The sequence below is a fragment of the Argentina silus genome (genome assembly GCF_951799395.1).
Source record: "Argentina silus genome assembly, chromosome: 7".
Classification (NCBI taxonomy): Eukaryota; Metazoa; Chordata; class Actinopteri; order Argentiniformes; family Argentinidae; genus Argentina; species Argentina silus.
The window spans coordinates 6,454,070-6,470,175 of NC_139661.1; the positions used below are offsets into that span (position 1 = coordinate 6,454,070).

The window sequence follows — 16,106 nt, forward strand, 5'->3', positions numbered from 1 at the left end:
TGGATCCAGAATGATCTATGAATTTGAGAGTGGTATCATTGTATCAGCGATATATGATAGGCCTGACATTTGCATTAACACTTTTCTGTCTGGCATACAGAACAGAATGAGTGTGCTATTGAGGAGGCATACAGTATACTGAAGGTCAAATGCATATGTGAAATAATTACAGTAAATGCGCTTTATTTACTCACAGTACATACGTGGAACCACTGGAAATGTTCCTAAAAGTGTAAACTCCCAGCTGAATCAAGTTCACCTAAAGCTATTTACAAAGTAGATCAAAATTCAAAGTACTTGACCCAGGTCTAGACTTTTCTCTCCCTCCTTCCCCTTGAATTCACACGCCTAAAAAACCCCTAATTATTTATGGCTTACTGAGAGCAATATTACCTTGAACAGCAGCCTTTTTAGCTGTGAAGCACCTGAGGAGGGAGCAAATTATTTTCTCCAATCTCGCCCCAGTCTGCCCTCAATTTTGGTCTGAGCTCCAACTAAAACCATACCTTTTTCTTCCATTATGTTGCTAGAGAACACAAGGTGAGGCAGTCATTTAAGTGTCTCTTTAGGACAGGACACACTTCTATTCAAGGTAATAGTCAGTCATAGTAGTTTGTAGAGAAGGTAATGGTTATGTTTTGTTTTTTTAATATATTTTTAGGGCATTTCTGCTTTATTGGGATAGAGATAGTAGAGACTGACAGGAAGGATGGGTGAGAGAGAGGAGGGATGACATGCAGGGTATGTCGATGGCCGGAATCGAACCAGGGACCTTGCGATGATATGGTATGCGCCTTAGTGTGCTACGCCACTGAGCGCCCCGGTTATGGTAATGTTAATGTGTTATGTGGCATAGCTGTGTGTTGAGTGGGCTATATAAATAAGCAATGGTGTTTAGTCATTGAACCCCTAGTTGTTATCCAGCAATGACTTCCAACTCTCTCTGACAGACTTGGTATGGAGCACGACGGGCAGGGCAACCGCTGTGGGGACGAGACGGCCATGGGGAGCGTCATGGCGCCCCTGGTGCAGGCTGCCTTCCATCGCTACCACTGGTCTATGTGCAGCGGCCAGGAGCTGAAGCGATACATCAGGTTAGTCCTCTACTTTGGCATTCGCTTTTTGTTCCCTCGAATATGGAATATCCCGTGAGGAAAAGGAAATATTTTTAAATAAACGTGTATTCATAAAGTTTACAGTATATACATATAGAAATTCATACATACAGTATATGTGAACCAGAAGCAAGAAACTTTGGTAACTTTCAACTGGACCCTCTTATGAAGTGTTATACAGCCTTATAAACATTCATCAAACTCTTAGAAAATACACTAAAATGTATTCCGTTCTGACTTTACAGTATAAAACCCCTGTGCATTTTACAGAGGTGTCATAATGTATTAGAAGACTTGCCATAACATTTACAAAGCATGGCATTTTACAACTTACAGTATCTGTGGCGTGCCATATCAAGCTAGTACCCTGTGATCTGAAGAGGAGGGTTACTGAGCTCATAATCGCCCTGATTGGCGACATCTCTCACTGCCTAGTGAAGCATTAAATCATTTTCTGTCTAAAAAAAGAGTACTCTGACAGAATCTAACAGTATGTGGATTAATCTAGTTTCCATGACAATAACAATATACGCAAACATATAGCCTGTTTTTATCAGCCATTGGAAATAGGAAACATTTCTGCATGAGGGTCGGAAGTGCATTAACAGTAGACTCAGCATCCCACTCTCTGGATATTTTGTGTTAAAGGCACACACCAGCCAGTTTTGCTTCCTGGCTTTTTTTTTTTAAATACTCAAAGAACATATGCACCGAGTGGTGACGTTAGTCATTCACTATTTGAGAAAGTGTCGCCAGGTATAGCTAAGAGCAATTCTCAATAAAATGTGTTGAAAGGTTGTTTGACTAAGGATAGCGACGATATTGAATTTTCCACTGGCATGGAAAAAAATCGATCTGTGATTCAGGAGTAAGTGGAACATGCTCATCAATTTGATCGATTTTGTGCCATCATAGATGACAATTTACAATTGATTACATCGAAATGGCTCCAGCTTTGGGGATCCAATATAGAACCGATCTATAATTCTTTGGTTTGGTTAGCTTCACACAGCTGACCATAAAAGCACTTAACTTTCAGCTTCAGAGAGTGTGAGTGAAGCCGCTGAAGTGATAAACAGCTATATAAATCCAACCCTAACCCCTAATCATGAAGCATACAGTAGACTTGGTTATTAGAACTGTGTTCTCCAGTTAAAGGGGCAATCTGACATTCAAACAACAACAAAGTGATCTCCCTACCACCTATTATTGTAAACAGCCAAGGGATGGGACTGGAGAAATGTAACCACCCTCAAATTCATACACTGAGCTATGGATGCAAGGACTAACCATCCATGAGATTAAGATGATACCTTTAACCATGTTTTGAAGCTAAACAGTGTTTACAATTGCATTGTTTACAATCAATGGACCAAGCTTATATTTTGGGTTCTGATGGGTTAAGACAGTTGAACTAAGCTCACGAGTGATTTATAAGTTATATTCTTCAAGAATCAATGGCTGTATATCATTAACTTAAAAGTACAAAAATATTCCTCGTCCCCCAAAATCCCCAAATTGATGTCCCAATCCCAGATTTTTAAGCATTTTACTTTAAACACCTTCTCACAAATAAGATAACAGCTTGTCACTCAAACTTTCAATGAATCAGAGTCACAGAATCGCACTTACTTTCATATTGTTTGGAATCATCAATCGATGCTGATGATGATGATGATGATGATGATGATGACGATGCCGTCTAATATGGGCAGACAGATTGGGAAACAGTGTGCTACAAAACCATCCTACAGTATGCACTTCAATTATTGTTCTCTTCTGGTTGTTTTCTCCTGTCTCACCTGTATTTTCTCTCTTTTGTATCTCCCAGCTCCTATGACTGTCTCCTGGATGACCCTTTCAAACACGACTGGCCCCAGCTCCCCGAACTCCCTGGCATCAACTATTCCATGGATGAGCAATGTCGATTTGACTTTGGAGTAGGCTACAAAATCTGCACATCAGTGAGTGTAGCCATCACTTTCATAACTGACAGGCTAGATAAATGGATTTAGTCCCAGAAGGAAAGAAAAAAATTGTTGAAAGATGCTGAGAAGAGATTCCTAAAGAGATGCATTTTTCCAAAGAGCTGATACTTCAAATGCTTTTTAGGAGCAAAGACATAAGTCATTCTTAAACATGTATTTAGGCAAAAGTGGTATTTAGCTTTGTTTGGAAACGTACAGATTTCAAAGCAATAAATCTGACAACGACCTCATCTTTTGGAGAAAAGAGTTTGGGATAGTAAATATTGACAGATTCCAGCAGCAGAATTAGATGCAGACCCTGAATGTACTTCAAACGGACATCTGGTTGCTAGCAGGGCCACACCTGCTATCTGGCTTCACAGCACGGATGAGCAGATGGCAGAATGATGAACTTTCTGTCAGCGGAGTCATAAACACCCACAAACAAGAGAAGATCTCACTCTCAAACGCACCCACCTTGCACAGTGCCATGTTTGCAACTTGGCCTTTTCTTCAGCAATTTGGTTAATTAATATAATTTTTTTCCCATGATTATTAATCAATAGAGGTCATTTTTGACATGAGTTGTGGCTTAAGATACTGTACATTTCCACTTTTGAGTCCTTTGACACTTGTAAAAGCATTTTGCCTCTAAACAAACTTGGTAGTGGCTGCCGGTCCTCAGAGGAATAGGAACCGAATAATTATTTCCAGCATTCAATTGTTCACTAATGGGTCTGCATCTCAGGGACTATTGTGTTGCTAAAGAGGACTAGTCTTGAAAAACAATGATGTGCCTTAATCTGCCGATTATAGATTCCTGTTTCCTTTTATGATGCAATCCATAAAGCATCTAACAAGAGAGAGGATTACCCAAGGGGAATGAGATCCACCATCTGACAGACTAGACTAGACCTTCCTCCTGCTTACACAACAGATAGTCATCCCTGCCTCTGGCCAAGATGCAGAAGCCTTTAGATCCTCTTTAGTCAAGGGACTGGTGCAGAAGAGAGATTTTCTCTAGGACAGAACAGAACCCGCTTCAGTAAGCATGATACTGCTTTCACACTTTACAGTACCGTATGTGCTAGACCAGTGTCGGGACACCCAAGGCGTGCACATTGTTTGTTCCAGCCCAGCTCTAATACAGCTGATTCAGTTAATCTAAACTAATCATTTAAACCTGATGAGTAGAAAAATGAAAATTGTGCATACCCTGGGTGTCCCTCCACGAAAGGGTCGAGAAACACTGCCTTAAATCTGTGTATTTGGTTGACAATCCTTTGCATGCAATAACTGCCTGAAGTCTGCGACCCATTGACCCCACCAGACGCTGGGTATCTTCTCTGGTGATGCTCTGCCAGGTCTGTACTGCAGCCATATTCAGGCCACTGAAGAACACTGAACTCATTGTCATGTTCATGAAACCAGTTTGAGACGACTTTTGCTTTGTGACATGGTGCATTATCATGCTGGAAGTAGCATTTAGAAAATGGATCAATTGTGGCCATGAAGGGATGCACATGGTCAGCAACAATACTCAAATAGGCTGTGGCATTCAAGCGATGATTGGTTGGTATTAACGGGCCCAAAGTGTGCCAAGAAAACATTCCCCACACCATTACACCACCTCCACCATGAGAAGGTGTACAGGTGCTCCTAATAAAGTGCTCAGTGAGTGTATATAATCATTGGTAAAATCATTAATGAAAAAGGTTGCATAACGGTTTGATACCTTTCCATTTGCAAACATGAATATGACATTTAACCATTATGATAATGATATTCACCTCACCTGAAATATCTATCTGAAGATATTTCATATACTGTAATAACTAATGTGATTACTCAAAAAGAGAAATATTGAAAGGAATACTGCATTTCTAATGAAGGGCATTGTGTGACATGGAAGAAACATGACAGCACGGAGAGAAAAATAGCTTCTGTATACATAACATTATTGCAGCGTCTCTGTCTCGGTGTGGTAGTACCAGTAATCAAGTGGTAAATTAATCTTCATAAAAAAAGTGTCATTCTAGTCACAAGTTTCGACTCTGAGCTTGGCTGTCATCCCGTAATCACCAAAGAATATGCATTGCTGTCAAATGAAGACAGCCTCATTAAGAATTGCTTTTCCAGAGACTTTAGGCATCCACCAGAGGCGTACTCTGCTCAAGTCAAGGGGGAAAAGCAATCACATTTACTTGTGACTATTCCAGCTCAGCCCAATTACTTTGACACCCCCTGTGCAACTGTTCCCACACATCTACATAGCATTTACTCCTTCAACAGACATCGTAATAAGGAGTGACAAACTAGTCAAATGGAGTGCAGTTGCGAGGGATGTTTTCAAAGCATTTTCTGCTGTGCTTCCAATTTAATTTCACTATTTTAAAAAGTATCCAAGGCCAAAGTAGAGCTGCATGAAATTAGATTACTCCAACACTCTTATACCTGCATCGCAACACCAACATTACTGGTATCAATATTCATTCATTCGTTCTATGTCTAAAAGACTTTGTAGGCAAAGTCAAAACCAAATTATAATACGAAGATATCTAAAAATCTAAATAGCATTACTTCTTGGAATTGTCAATTCATTACTTTATAAACCAGTTTTAATTAGGGGAATTGATTTTGGTTTTTTTAATTAGGGGAACATGAGTGAAAGCTGATAATGAAGCGATGGGTATAGCTTAGTCTTATTGACCTGCTAATATCCAGATGGGCAGGCAACCTTTCATCTGGTGCTAGCAGTGAAGGTAATGCATTAGTACTTCAAAATCTGCTTTTGTTGCAAGTGGAGGATAATACATAAATAACTTTGACTGTTATTAAAGTAAAATAACCATAGAGTTGCCTCAACCATATTTTTTTAGCGATTAGGTGCTCTTGTCAATGTTTGATAGGATTCGGGACACAGTTTGAGGCTAGCTTGGTCTGACTGTATATTTAATTGGAGCAACACTTGAGTAAGGGTACAGACTTTGCTGTGCCTCGTTGGACTCCTTTCTCCTTTGTCTCTGTTAAAGCATTTGGTGGCACAGAGACATTGAGCGACGAGGTAGCCGTGAGAGCCAGCTCTGTAACTCAGGTGACTCTCTGAACGTCATGAGGAGATGAAAATTGCCTGGAAGAGATCTGACTGCCTCTGATAATTACTTAGTGGGGTGAAATGACATGCACTAGCATAATTCATATGATCTCACATCATCCTTTTATTCACTCTGAAAATGACAAAGAATCATGTCACAGTCGCTGTAATTGTTGTGGTTTCTCATGTTCAGGTGTGGAGTGCTGAATCAAGGCCATCATAATCAAGCATAATTCAAGGCTCAAGCTTTGCTTTGGCCACAGCCTGTAATAGTAACGTCATTGAATGCCATTGAACACTACAAATACATAATATAAATCAAGTTCTCTTTGCTCAAACATTCTTGTTGGTGGCTCATTTAAAGAGGTGGTTCGGGATTTTTTAACCATATCTACATTTTCTACTTACCAGCAGTGCTGTTGATCGATGGGTAATAATAAAGAGGTGGTAGTCCATCAAATCTAATTACATTTTTACCATCATCGCCATAGCACTATATGAATGACAGCACAGACAGGTTCCAAAACAGTAGCCATTGATCAACAGCACTGCTGGTAAGGAGAATGCGTAAAAATGGTTAAAAAAATCCTGAACCATCCCTTTAATGTAGTTCCAATCAAGTTGACAGAATTTCGCCTCTAGAATGATTCACTCTGGAGGTGTGCTAGCCCCAGCATGGACTTCAACAGGAATGAAAATGAATGTTATATGAAGTCCAATTACCCCAAATAGCTGACATGGTCGATTGCTCTTGTCTGCTCAACCTACGTTCTTCCAATCCCTCATTGCTATACCTTATGGTATAGCCAAATCCACTTTCACACCACTGTCACAGCCATACCTCAGATCTGGCTTGGATTGAACAGGACGGAGTGATGGGAGAATGTGCTTGCAATTTCATTGGATGTTACATTCCAAGAATACATTCCATAAAATGGTTGCTTGTTGTTGCTTGGTGTTATATAAATTATTTTCCAACCTAGGTAGCTATTTGGAGAGAGTTGTTGCCTATGCTAGCTTTGGTTAAATTGAAGATAACCTCCATTTTGAGTTTTTTGAGCTCTGCCCAAGCAAGGTATTTGATTGGTTTCATGTGTCGTGAGGTGTCACTCATTTCAAATGGGTTTCAACCCCTTTGTAACTACTTTCTGCAAAAGATTTGCCAGGCTTTCTGACCTCGGAACCCCTGGTCTCAACAAGGTTAACATTAGTGTAATGGTTTCACCATTCAGAAACACTTTTTAGACATTGTCCCCCTATTTTAGGCCACCAAAAGTGACTGATTTATCAAATGTCCAAATAATGCACTCATGTTTATGCCCAGAGGTGTGCTTGGCAGTAAGGGAGTTGACACTAGATTTGTAAATTGCTAGTGCTGCTGCTTGGGCTGGGTGACATCTCTACCAGCTTTTTGGAAATTACACCTTTTTTGTCTTTCATCCTCTATCTAGTTTCGCACGTTCGACCCGTGCAAGCAGCTGTGGTGCAGTCACCCCGACAACCCTTACTTCTGCAAGACCAAAAAAGGACCCCCCCTGGATGGGACTGAGTGTGCTCCTGGGAAGGTGAGTTTGACTTTGATCGGTCTTCGTGGTCTTTTCTCTATGGAATCCCTTAGTTTTTTCTGGTTTCTGCCTTGCGTCTTTAAGTATATTTTGGCTTGTTTGACTGACTGACTTTCTCTATCCTCCATCCCTCCCACACAGTGGTGCTACAAAGGTCACTGCATGTGGAAAAACGCCAATCAGGTGAAACAGGACGGTGCCTGGGGCACCTGGACCAAGTACGGCTCCTGCTCGCGCTCCTGTGGGACTGGGGTCCGATTCCGAACTCGCCAGTGCAACAACCCCGCGTAAGCCCCAGCCCAGAGCCACATTTCTTTCTTTTCTGATCAATGTTGTTTTATTGATGACAAAAACATGACAAGAATAACAACAGTGAACAAGATGGGAAGTGGTAGCAACAGACATACAGTGCCCTGCGTAAGTAATGGGACAGTCAAGCATTTTTTCTTCTTTTGGCTCTACAGTCCAAAAGTTTGGATTTTAAATCAAACAATGAGTATGAGGTTAAAGTAGAGATTCTCAGCTATTTGATGGTATTTGTGTACATATTGGTTTCACTATTCAGAAATTACACCACTTTTTATGATATTAGTTGGTGTCTTATGCTTTTATGTAAATAACTTTGAGATAATATGTTTGTATATATACGTATATCTGACAAATGAGGATTTTTTCCCGTCCTTTTCTCCATAGGCCTTCTAATGGAGGCCAGGACTGTCCGGGAGTGAACTATGAGTATCAGCTCTGCAACATGGACGACTGCCCCAAGCACTTTGAGGACTTCAGGGCCCAGCAGTGCCAGCTTCGCAACTCACACTTTGAGTTCCAGAACACCAAGCACCACTGGCTGCCCTACGAGCATCCAGACTGTAAGTGTGTGATATTCCACCAAGGGTATTATCTCTCTTCGTTCTCCAGAGGGCCTAGGCCCCCTCTGGTCTCTGAGCAGTGCTGGTGGGGTGGGTTTATGCAGGGGGTCAGGGGGTGCTGATGAAATTATCTGTTGGATGTGTTATTTGACATACCCTTGAGCAGTGCAACCATCGCTGCTGATCTGAATCCCCCCACACTCCACTTTCATTTTTCAGCATGTGTGATTACAGTTCCTTTCACTTATTTTGTTCTTCTTTCAATAGCTTTTGTTCTTTCTTTCCTATCATGGTCCCTGTAGTGGGTGGAGAGGGAGGCCTGTAGTGTGAAGCCATCCAAGCTTGAAACGTGCCGGATGGAGCACCACTGTGCACATGAAAACAGCTGTTTTCCCTCAATCTGTGTCCGTTGTTTACAATAGAGCTTTCGTGTGTACTGCAGGCCCTCCTTATGGATCCCCTAATGCGGGCGCTAGTCTTTGTCATGTTGGTCCGTGTCCAGGCTCAAAACAAATCAACAAAACAAACAAAATAACAAGAGTGTGTTGGAACCACATGCTATACAGCACCAGACCTGGGTTGAGACTGAGCAGTATATAACATGTTATGCTCTTTTTTCAGCAAATAAGAGATGTCACCTATACTGCCAGTCTAAGGAAACAGGAGATGTGGCCTACATGAAGCAGCTGGTGCATGATGGGACTCGGTGTTCATATAAAGATCCATACAGCATCTGTGTGCGCGGAGAATGCGTGGTAAGCCAGTATTGTTTAAGACTATATTCATTCTATGAACTATGAACTATGAATTTTATGAATCTGCAACCATCCTTTTAGCTTTTGACAACTCAAGTTATAACAGCTGAAAGCATGAGGCCGTCCCAAAAGCTCAAGTAAAGAAGTCTTGCAGTCTGAAATGAGGGGCAAAGAAAGCGCCTGTTTCTCTAACGAGAAAGTAATACCATTTCCAACAGAAAAGTGTGTCATGCGTCAACATCTTAAATGTGACCTTTCTTAGAACTCCAGAGGCAGCCTGTGCACTGAATTCTGGGAATTTTCAATTCAGTTGTTAATGGGGCATTTCTTATTCTGTAAATCGTCTGGAGTTGACTGGGGCTGAAAATCTGTCAGTTCTCACAGTCACTACTCAACAGACTTTTATCGTCTTTATCTCTGTTCTCATCTCCAGAAAGTGGGCTGCGACAAAGAAATTGGCTCAAACAAAGTGGAAGATAAGTGCGGAGTTTGCGGCGGCGACAACTCTCACTGCCGCACGGTCAAAGGGAGCTTCACTCGCACACCCAAGAAACCTGGTAGGGAACCAATACTCAGCCTTATCGACAATAGTGTTGTCAACCCATGTGCTGTTGGATCTCTGTCATTGACCTGGCAACAGTCCTCTCACTGTGTTACACATGCGTTTGATAGCCCCTTGCTCTAACACCTATTTATATCCTTTTTGACAACATATTTTTTTAAAGAGCAATCACACATACGGATCAATGCAGTTTGCTAACGCGTCACTCAGAATGCATTGGCAAAACTCGATGAGCATCCATTGTTCCATTCCAATTTGACCACATGCCAGTTGTTACATTACGTTGCACTGTTCATTTATTGTGGTAATAAAGGGCAGTACAAATGGTATGCTCAGTAGGATGCTGAGTATGATGCTGACACAGTCAAATACTCAAAATAATACCTCATAGGTACATTATAGAATTGCTTTCTTATTCTCTTTAAAATGTATTTAGACTGATGCATTTTGTAAAAAAGAACCTTGAGGGAAATACTCTTATCATTTCAATTGCATTGATAACTGATTGCTTCAACTTAAAGAGATGGTTAATTATTTCAACATTTACATTTGCTTTAAAGATACAGTATCTCACATTGTTGATCAATGCAGATGTTTTTTAACAAATCTTGTACTTATGTATTATTAAAATGTAGTTATGTCCAGCCGCCTGCCAGCTCAACTTATCAATATAGTAGGAGAAAACTGGGCAAGTAGCGTCCTACTCTAAAAGCGCAAAATCTCCTTTTGGAAATTCTAAAACTACTAGTGTAGCGACTATATGTCATCTGCAGCAGTTGCACTCAAAAACTCAGATGCTTTCAGACCTCAAAGGTCCCAATCCAAGTCCCATCCTAGAGATTCTGTAGACGCAGCGATTGTCCTCAATTCCCAAATGAGTAAAGAAGATGTACCCCAAATAAAATCTGTAAATTAAATGGTGCACATCCTTCACATTAAAGAATGTACAATTTGATATTATAATTGATATTATAATTGACGTTATAGTACAATATAATATACATAGTGGGGAGCCCATAACTTCTAACCCCACGCTTGAATAAACAATATTGAATTACGAATAAAATACAAAATGCAGGGAGAACCATGAAAACCAACCAAACAGGCAGCGTGAATGACTGCTCAAGCTATAGTGGAACTACATGAACTGTCTCTTATAGCGTGTCCCATGAACATGTGACATGATCAGCAAAGTGAGAACAGCTGTCCGTCCCTAATGGCCAGCTGCGTCCTTCTTGCCGTGCCTTACTGAACCTTACTGAACCTGCGTGATACTTAAATTTAGGCATTATACAGTTGGTCGATCTACGCAACATTTGTTATTGGACTTGGATTCCTGTTGTTTGTAACTTAGAGGTCTAAAAGCACATGACAGACGTTTGGTTATTGAGCCTTATAGGCTGCAACAATTAATCAATTAAGTTGAGTAACTTGAATATGAAAATGTGTTGATTAGTATTTTTGTCCTACGGTTTGTTACAATTTGAAAATGACTGAGACACGCAGCAGCAGTGCAGATCATGTTCTGGATCTCGCAAACAAACAAAGACATCCAAAGTATGGGAGTACTTCTAAAAGAAGCCTAATAATGTGACTACATGCACACTTTACTAGTTGCTGTTTCAAGGTAGCATAACATAAGTTTGTTTAAATTTAGGACATATATAACATACTACTCTCACAATGCAGAGTTGAAGATGCTAGCACTCCAATAAGCTCTTGATGTGACATAACTCTAGATGAGTCATGGCAGAATATTAGCTTGAGAGAGCACTTGATTTTTTTGGTGGCTCAATTGATAGATTGTTCCATGGCCTAGAGCATACGCAATTTTCCCTAGGGAATATCAGGTGTTATATATGCTGTGCAACCCGAAGCTTCCCCTTTGGGTTGCACAAAACGACACAGACAAAAACAGAAAAACACACTGCCACACTCTACTGCTGAGTAAAAACCTGCTTTTAGATATCCTACTTGTTTGTTGAGTTGTTCCTTCTTGCGGAAAGTTGAAATGGAGTCAAAATACTCACCAGAAGAGGTGTTTGATCATTTTTTTCCTGTGGCAGTGGTGTGTTCCGAGTGCGTTTTTTGGGTTTTTTTTTTACTACATTTTTTTTTGTCAATTACTTAATTAATTGAAGTAGAATAATCGATTACCAAAATAATAGTTAGTTGCCGCCCTAGAGTGTAATGTCCCTTTGAATAATAGTGTAGTCACACACGCAATTGTCTGCCTACTATTGGGAGTGATTACATCCGATCCACATTTCATTCTGCCTGAGAACACCACATTTAAGACAGGCAAAGAAAAATGGCAGCATCCAATACTGCACAGGACTACTGACTGACTATTTCCCCCTGCCTGTTGAGAGGGATGCTAGTCTTTATATCTCCTGTTGTTGTTCACTGTGTGTTTCTCCGTGCACCCCAGCTTATTGTTATCTATTCAATAACTTAACCCATAGGGTTTGTTTGACACAGCAACACATGGAGTTCATTTCCCCTTTGTTGTCGATGACGGATGCTATTTTCATATTTGCCATTTTGAAAATGAGATGCATGACAGCATTGAATGTGGAGTGGTCGTAATTACTTCTGGGTAGAGCAGGTAGCACCCTACTTTTACTGATTTGAGAGATCAGATGGATGACTGGATGACATTATCTAGTTGTGGGACCAAAGGATGAAAGGAATATATCAAAATTGTGAACAGTATTGAATTCTATGGTGCATTGTATCATATACAATGGATTTAATGAAATTTCATGCCCCTGAGAACAACCTTGAAATTGGATGTCTCAAAGATAAAGGACTAGGATTACGGTTAGGGTTATTGATGGATGAAAACATACAAATTGTGTTCTACAGTATAAATGGACGCCAATATTTGTTCCGAGTAGCCGGTCCCTATTGCAAGAGGCAAATCAAGGAACACTTTGCCACCAAATAATTTAGCAGGATCCTTTTCATGTCACTCATGAATGTTGCTGGACCTATCATCATAAAACATTTAGAGATCCCAACGATCCAACCTCTGGGAACCCTGAGGGAAAAGTCCTTTAGAGGAACAGCTGGACTGAAAGAGTCATTTGGACCACCTACCATCCGTGGTAATGAGAAATAACAGGAGATCTCTGTAAAAAGAGTCCTTATATCGTAATATCTTATATCTGTCAGAATAGTATACACGATGTACATGTGAATGCAGCGTAGTTACTTTCCTTGGACCCCGCGGTTGTTGACATTTACATCATGCAGTGGAGCAAGGCATTTTTTTGGGCCTTTCCATCACAAACAGGAAGACTTTCTCTCAACCTTTTCCATTTATTGCATTAGTCATGCTTCATGGCTAATTAAGGAGGTGATTGGTGTCAGGGATTCATAGAGGGTGGCACAGGAGGGGGTTAGTGGCTTCATAATAGCCTCCAATAGCTGTCACATTCTCTATACTCACCAGTTCATTTACATTCATACAAATTCTGAGAATCCTTTTTTGGATTGCTTTCCAAAAAATAAGCACATTGACATCTCTGATATCACATCTTTTTCCAGTGAATTATTTTCCTGGAGCAGTTATTTCTTGTATGTTACTTGTGTGGATATTCTAAGGCAAGTGTTTTGGAATTAGGTATTTCGCTATATCCATGGCACAATAAGTTGCCTGGGGGGGGATTAATAATGACACAGGGGCACACGGAAACACAGTTAGCAGGACTGTTGCTCCAATGACAATTGATTTTATGTTATTGCCCAGTGAAAAGCTTGCAAGCACACAGTGAGGTGTCTTACAGCATAATAATGTGAGGGGTGATTTCCTTTTTTGGCAAGTGTGTCTTAACGATAACTCCCAGAATGAATGAGTCAAAGAGAGGTTTGACTGATGGCATGAACGTGTATAAACTATAACGGCTGAGTGAAGTCATCATTAAAACATATTTGAGGCCTGCATAGACATTAATAAATCATCTACTGTATAAGCAGATGTCATTCTATATACAGGGTTATACTATACTGAAGAAAGGACCTGTTATATGCCCCTTGAAATCATATGACATTTGCTCTCACAAATGATTTGTGAAACATCCATGTAGGCCTTATAAACGATTTATGAAGGCTTCATTTAGCCTTTATAAGATATACTTGATTGAAAGTGTAACCCCCCCCCCCCAACAACAAAAAAAACACTACAGAAACCTCTTTCTCTAACTGTCTTTTATAACCTTTATCACTCACTTTTTTAACAGGAAAACAGTTAAGCAAGAGATGTCAAAAAGAAATCCCTTTGTTGGAAAACACAACCTGCAAGTATCCAGTGTTACCTGATCTTACCCCCTTCTCACTCCCTTTGTCATGCTTTCTGTTTCATTGACTTTCATTGATGAATGTTCTCTCTGACCGGGTGAAAATCATCATGATTTTCATAAAGCCAGGCAGACACATCTGCGGACCATTGGAGGGCAATGTTGGATAGTAAGGGTCCTGTCGCTGTGAGGTGACTGATGTGCACACGTACGTGTGTGCGCACAAAAGTAAACACTCTGACACCAGTGTCTAGTCTTACCCAGCTCTTGTTTTAAACATATTCATATCTTACATATTTCAAAACAAATCACATCACTCTTAATCTCTGAGGTCTTATAGAATTAAATAAATAAATGGCCTTGGGAGGAAATTGTCTCTCAACTTTTTGTATCATCCCTGCAAATACAAAATGTGTCATCATAGTTTGTCATCATACTCTGTCATTTTTCTGTCGGCAAGACAGCACCGCAGGTCCTGTGCCCGTGACTTATTTTAGGACAGATCCGCCAAGCGAACAGACAATATATTGGCCATTTTCAAGCTTTTCATTGCTTGCAGAATAGCTGTTGTCTTTGTGATGTACAGCAGCTCGGTATCCATCACACACCTGCGGCTGGTGTCACTCTCCCTCTTTGCTCTAACCTTAGCTGAACCCCGTGCCAACTGCATTAGTGAACCCCTCTCTAGCTTCCATGTCTCCATGGCATTTGTGTCTGCCTGTCATTCTTAATAGCCGGTAATGGTACCATGCTACACACACAGAATCTGAATCAGTGGCAAGTGACACTCAGCTCCACAGCTGCCAATCAGGCTCGCCAACACAATTTAGATGCAAACGATGTGAGACAGAAATCATCATAACCCTGGCGAATAGAGACACAGTTGTGTTTTCTGTCGTAAATACATCTGTTCCCTTCTTTGCAAAGAGAATGAATTATTTATCTAGTTTAGTGAAAAAAATGAGTCAATAAAAAGAAAGCATTGCAAAAATTACTAACTGATTAATTTTATTTCAAGGGAAGACCAGAGGAGCATTCTCCTTGCCTAAAGGAGCTCGAAATGTCTATCTGAACGAAACCGAGGATTCTAGAAATGTACTTGGTGAGTCTCGATGGGTTTGCAGAGGAGTGGACATCCTTGGATAGAAACGAAGGCAGCTTTGCAGCTTTTGTGTGAATATGTTGTGTACTGTACCTCATTGAAATCTGGCTCAAGGTTCTTTCATTCATTATTACTATTCAGTGCCTTTGTGTATCGTCAATATATTAATTGAATGAAGGTAAAACAGAATTGGCTGAATTTTTACCTTCAAGATTGGACTGGAACTGTCCAGTATAAAAAAATATATATACTTTTCTTGCTTTCACAAAGTCGCAGAATTGTACAAAGTAAGATTGTGCTGCTACCACAAGAGTCAGCTGTACTGCAATTACACTGTGATTGTTTGAAATGAATGAAGAACCTTTTTCACCACGTTTCGATATAACTTTCCCCTGAAGGCTTCTTGCAGCCGGGGTAAAAAGCAGCGGTAGAATTATAGACTTTTTTCCTGTATCTGCAGCTTCAGTAGTGCAAAGTCCAAGCCTCTGGAACATGAGGATGTCCACCTCTGCAAACAACTGAATTATTATTGTTCTCGCTCACTAACCTGCCTTTATTATCTTTCCCAACCCCAACTTCTGCTTCTGCTGCTGACAAACATGTGCAAAGGTTACCTTAAGATGTTTCTCATCCCACCTGGGGCTAGACACGTGATCATCCAAGAACATGAGGCTTCACCTCAAATTCTTGGTAAGTGTGATGCCATCATCCGTTGAATATTTCAGGCCCGGCACTGATGCATTGACATGAACGCTGAAATGATGTAAAAATGAGCG

The 16,106-nt window shown here is 40.5% G+C and overlaps 1 protein-coding gene across 1 annotated transcript in view; it reads left to right on the forward strand.

Moving 5' to 3' along the window:
* adamts3 (ADAM metallopeptidase with thrombospondin type 1 motif, 3) overlaps positions 1 to 16,106 on the forward strand; it is an 82,867-nt gene that overhangs the window by 51,073 nt on the left and 15,688 nt on the right. The window contains exons 9-16 of the mRNA XM_083673193.1: positions 951 to 1,094; positions 2,947 to 3,079; positions 7,628 to 7,741; positions 7,883 to 8,028; positions 8,435 to 8,610; positions 9,232 to 9,365; positions 9,799 to 9,922; positions 15,940 to 16,020. Coding sequence (XP_083529319.1) covers positions 951 to 1,094; positions 2,947 to 3,079; positions 7,628 to 7,741; positions 7,883 to 8,028; positions 8,435 to 8,610; positions 9,232 to 9,365; positions 9,799 to 9,922; positions 15,940 to 16,020 — 1,052 coding nt within the window. The remainder of the gene's footprint in view (positions 1 to 950; positions 1,095 to 2,946; positions 3,080 to 7,627; positions 7,742 to 7,882; positions 8,029 to 8,434; positions 8,611 to 9,231; positions 9,366 to 9,798; positions 9,923 to 15,939; positions 16,021 to 16,106) is intronic.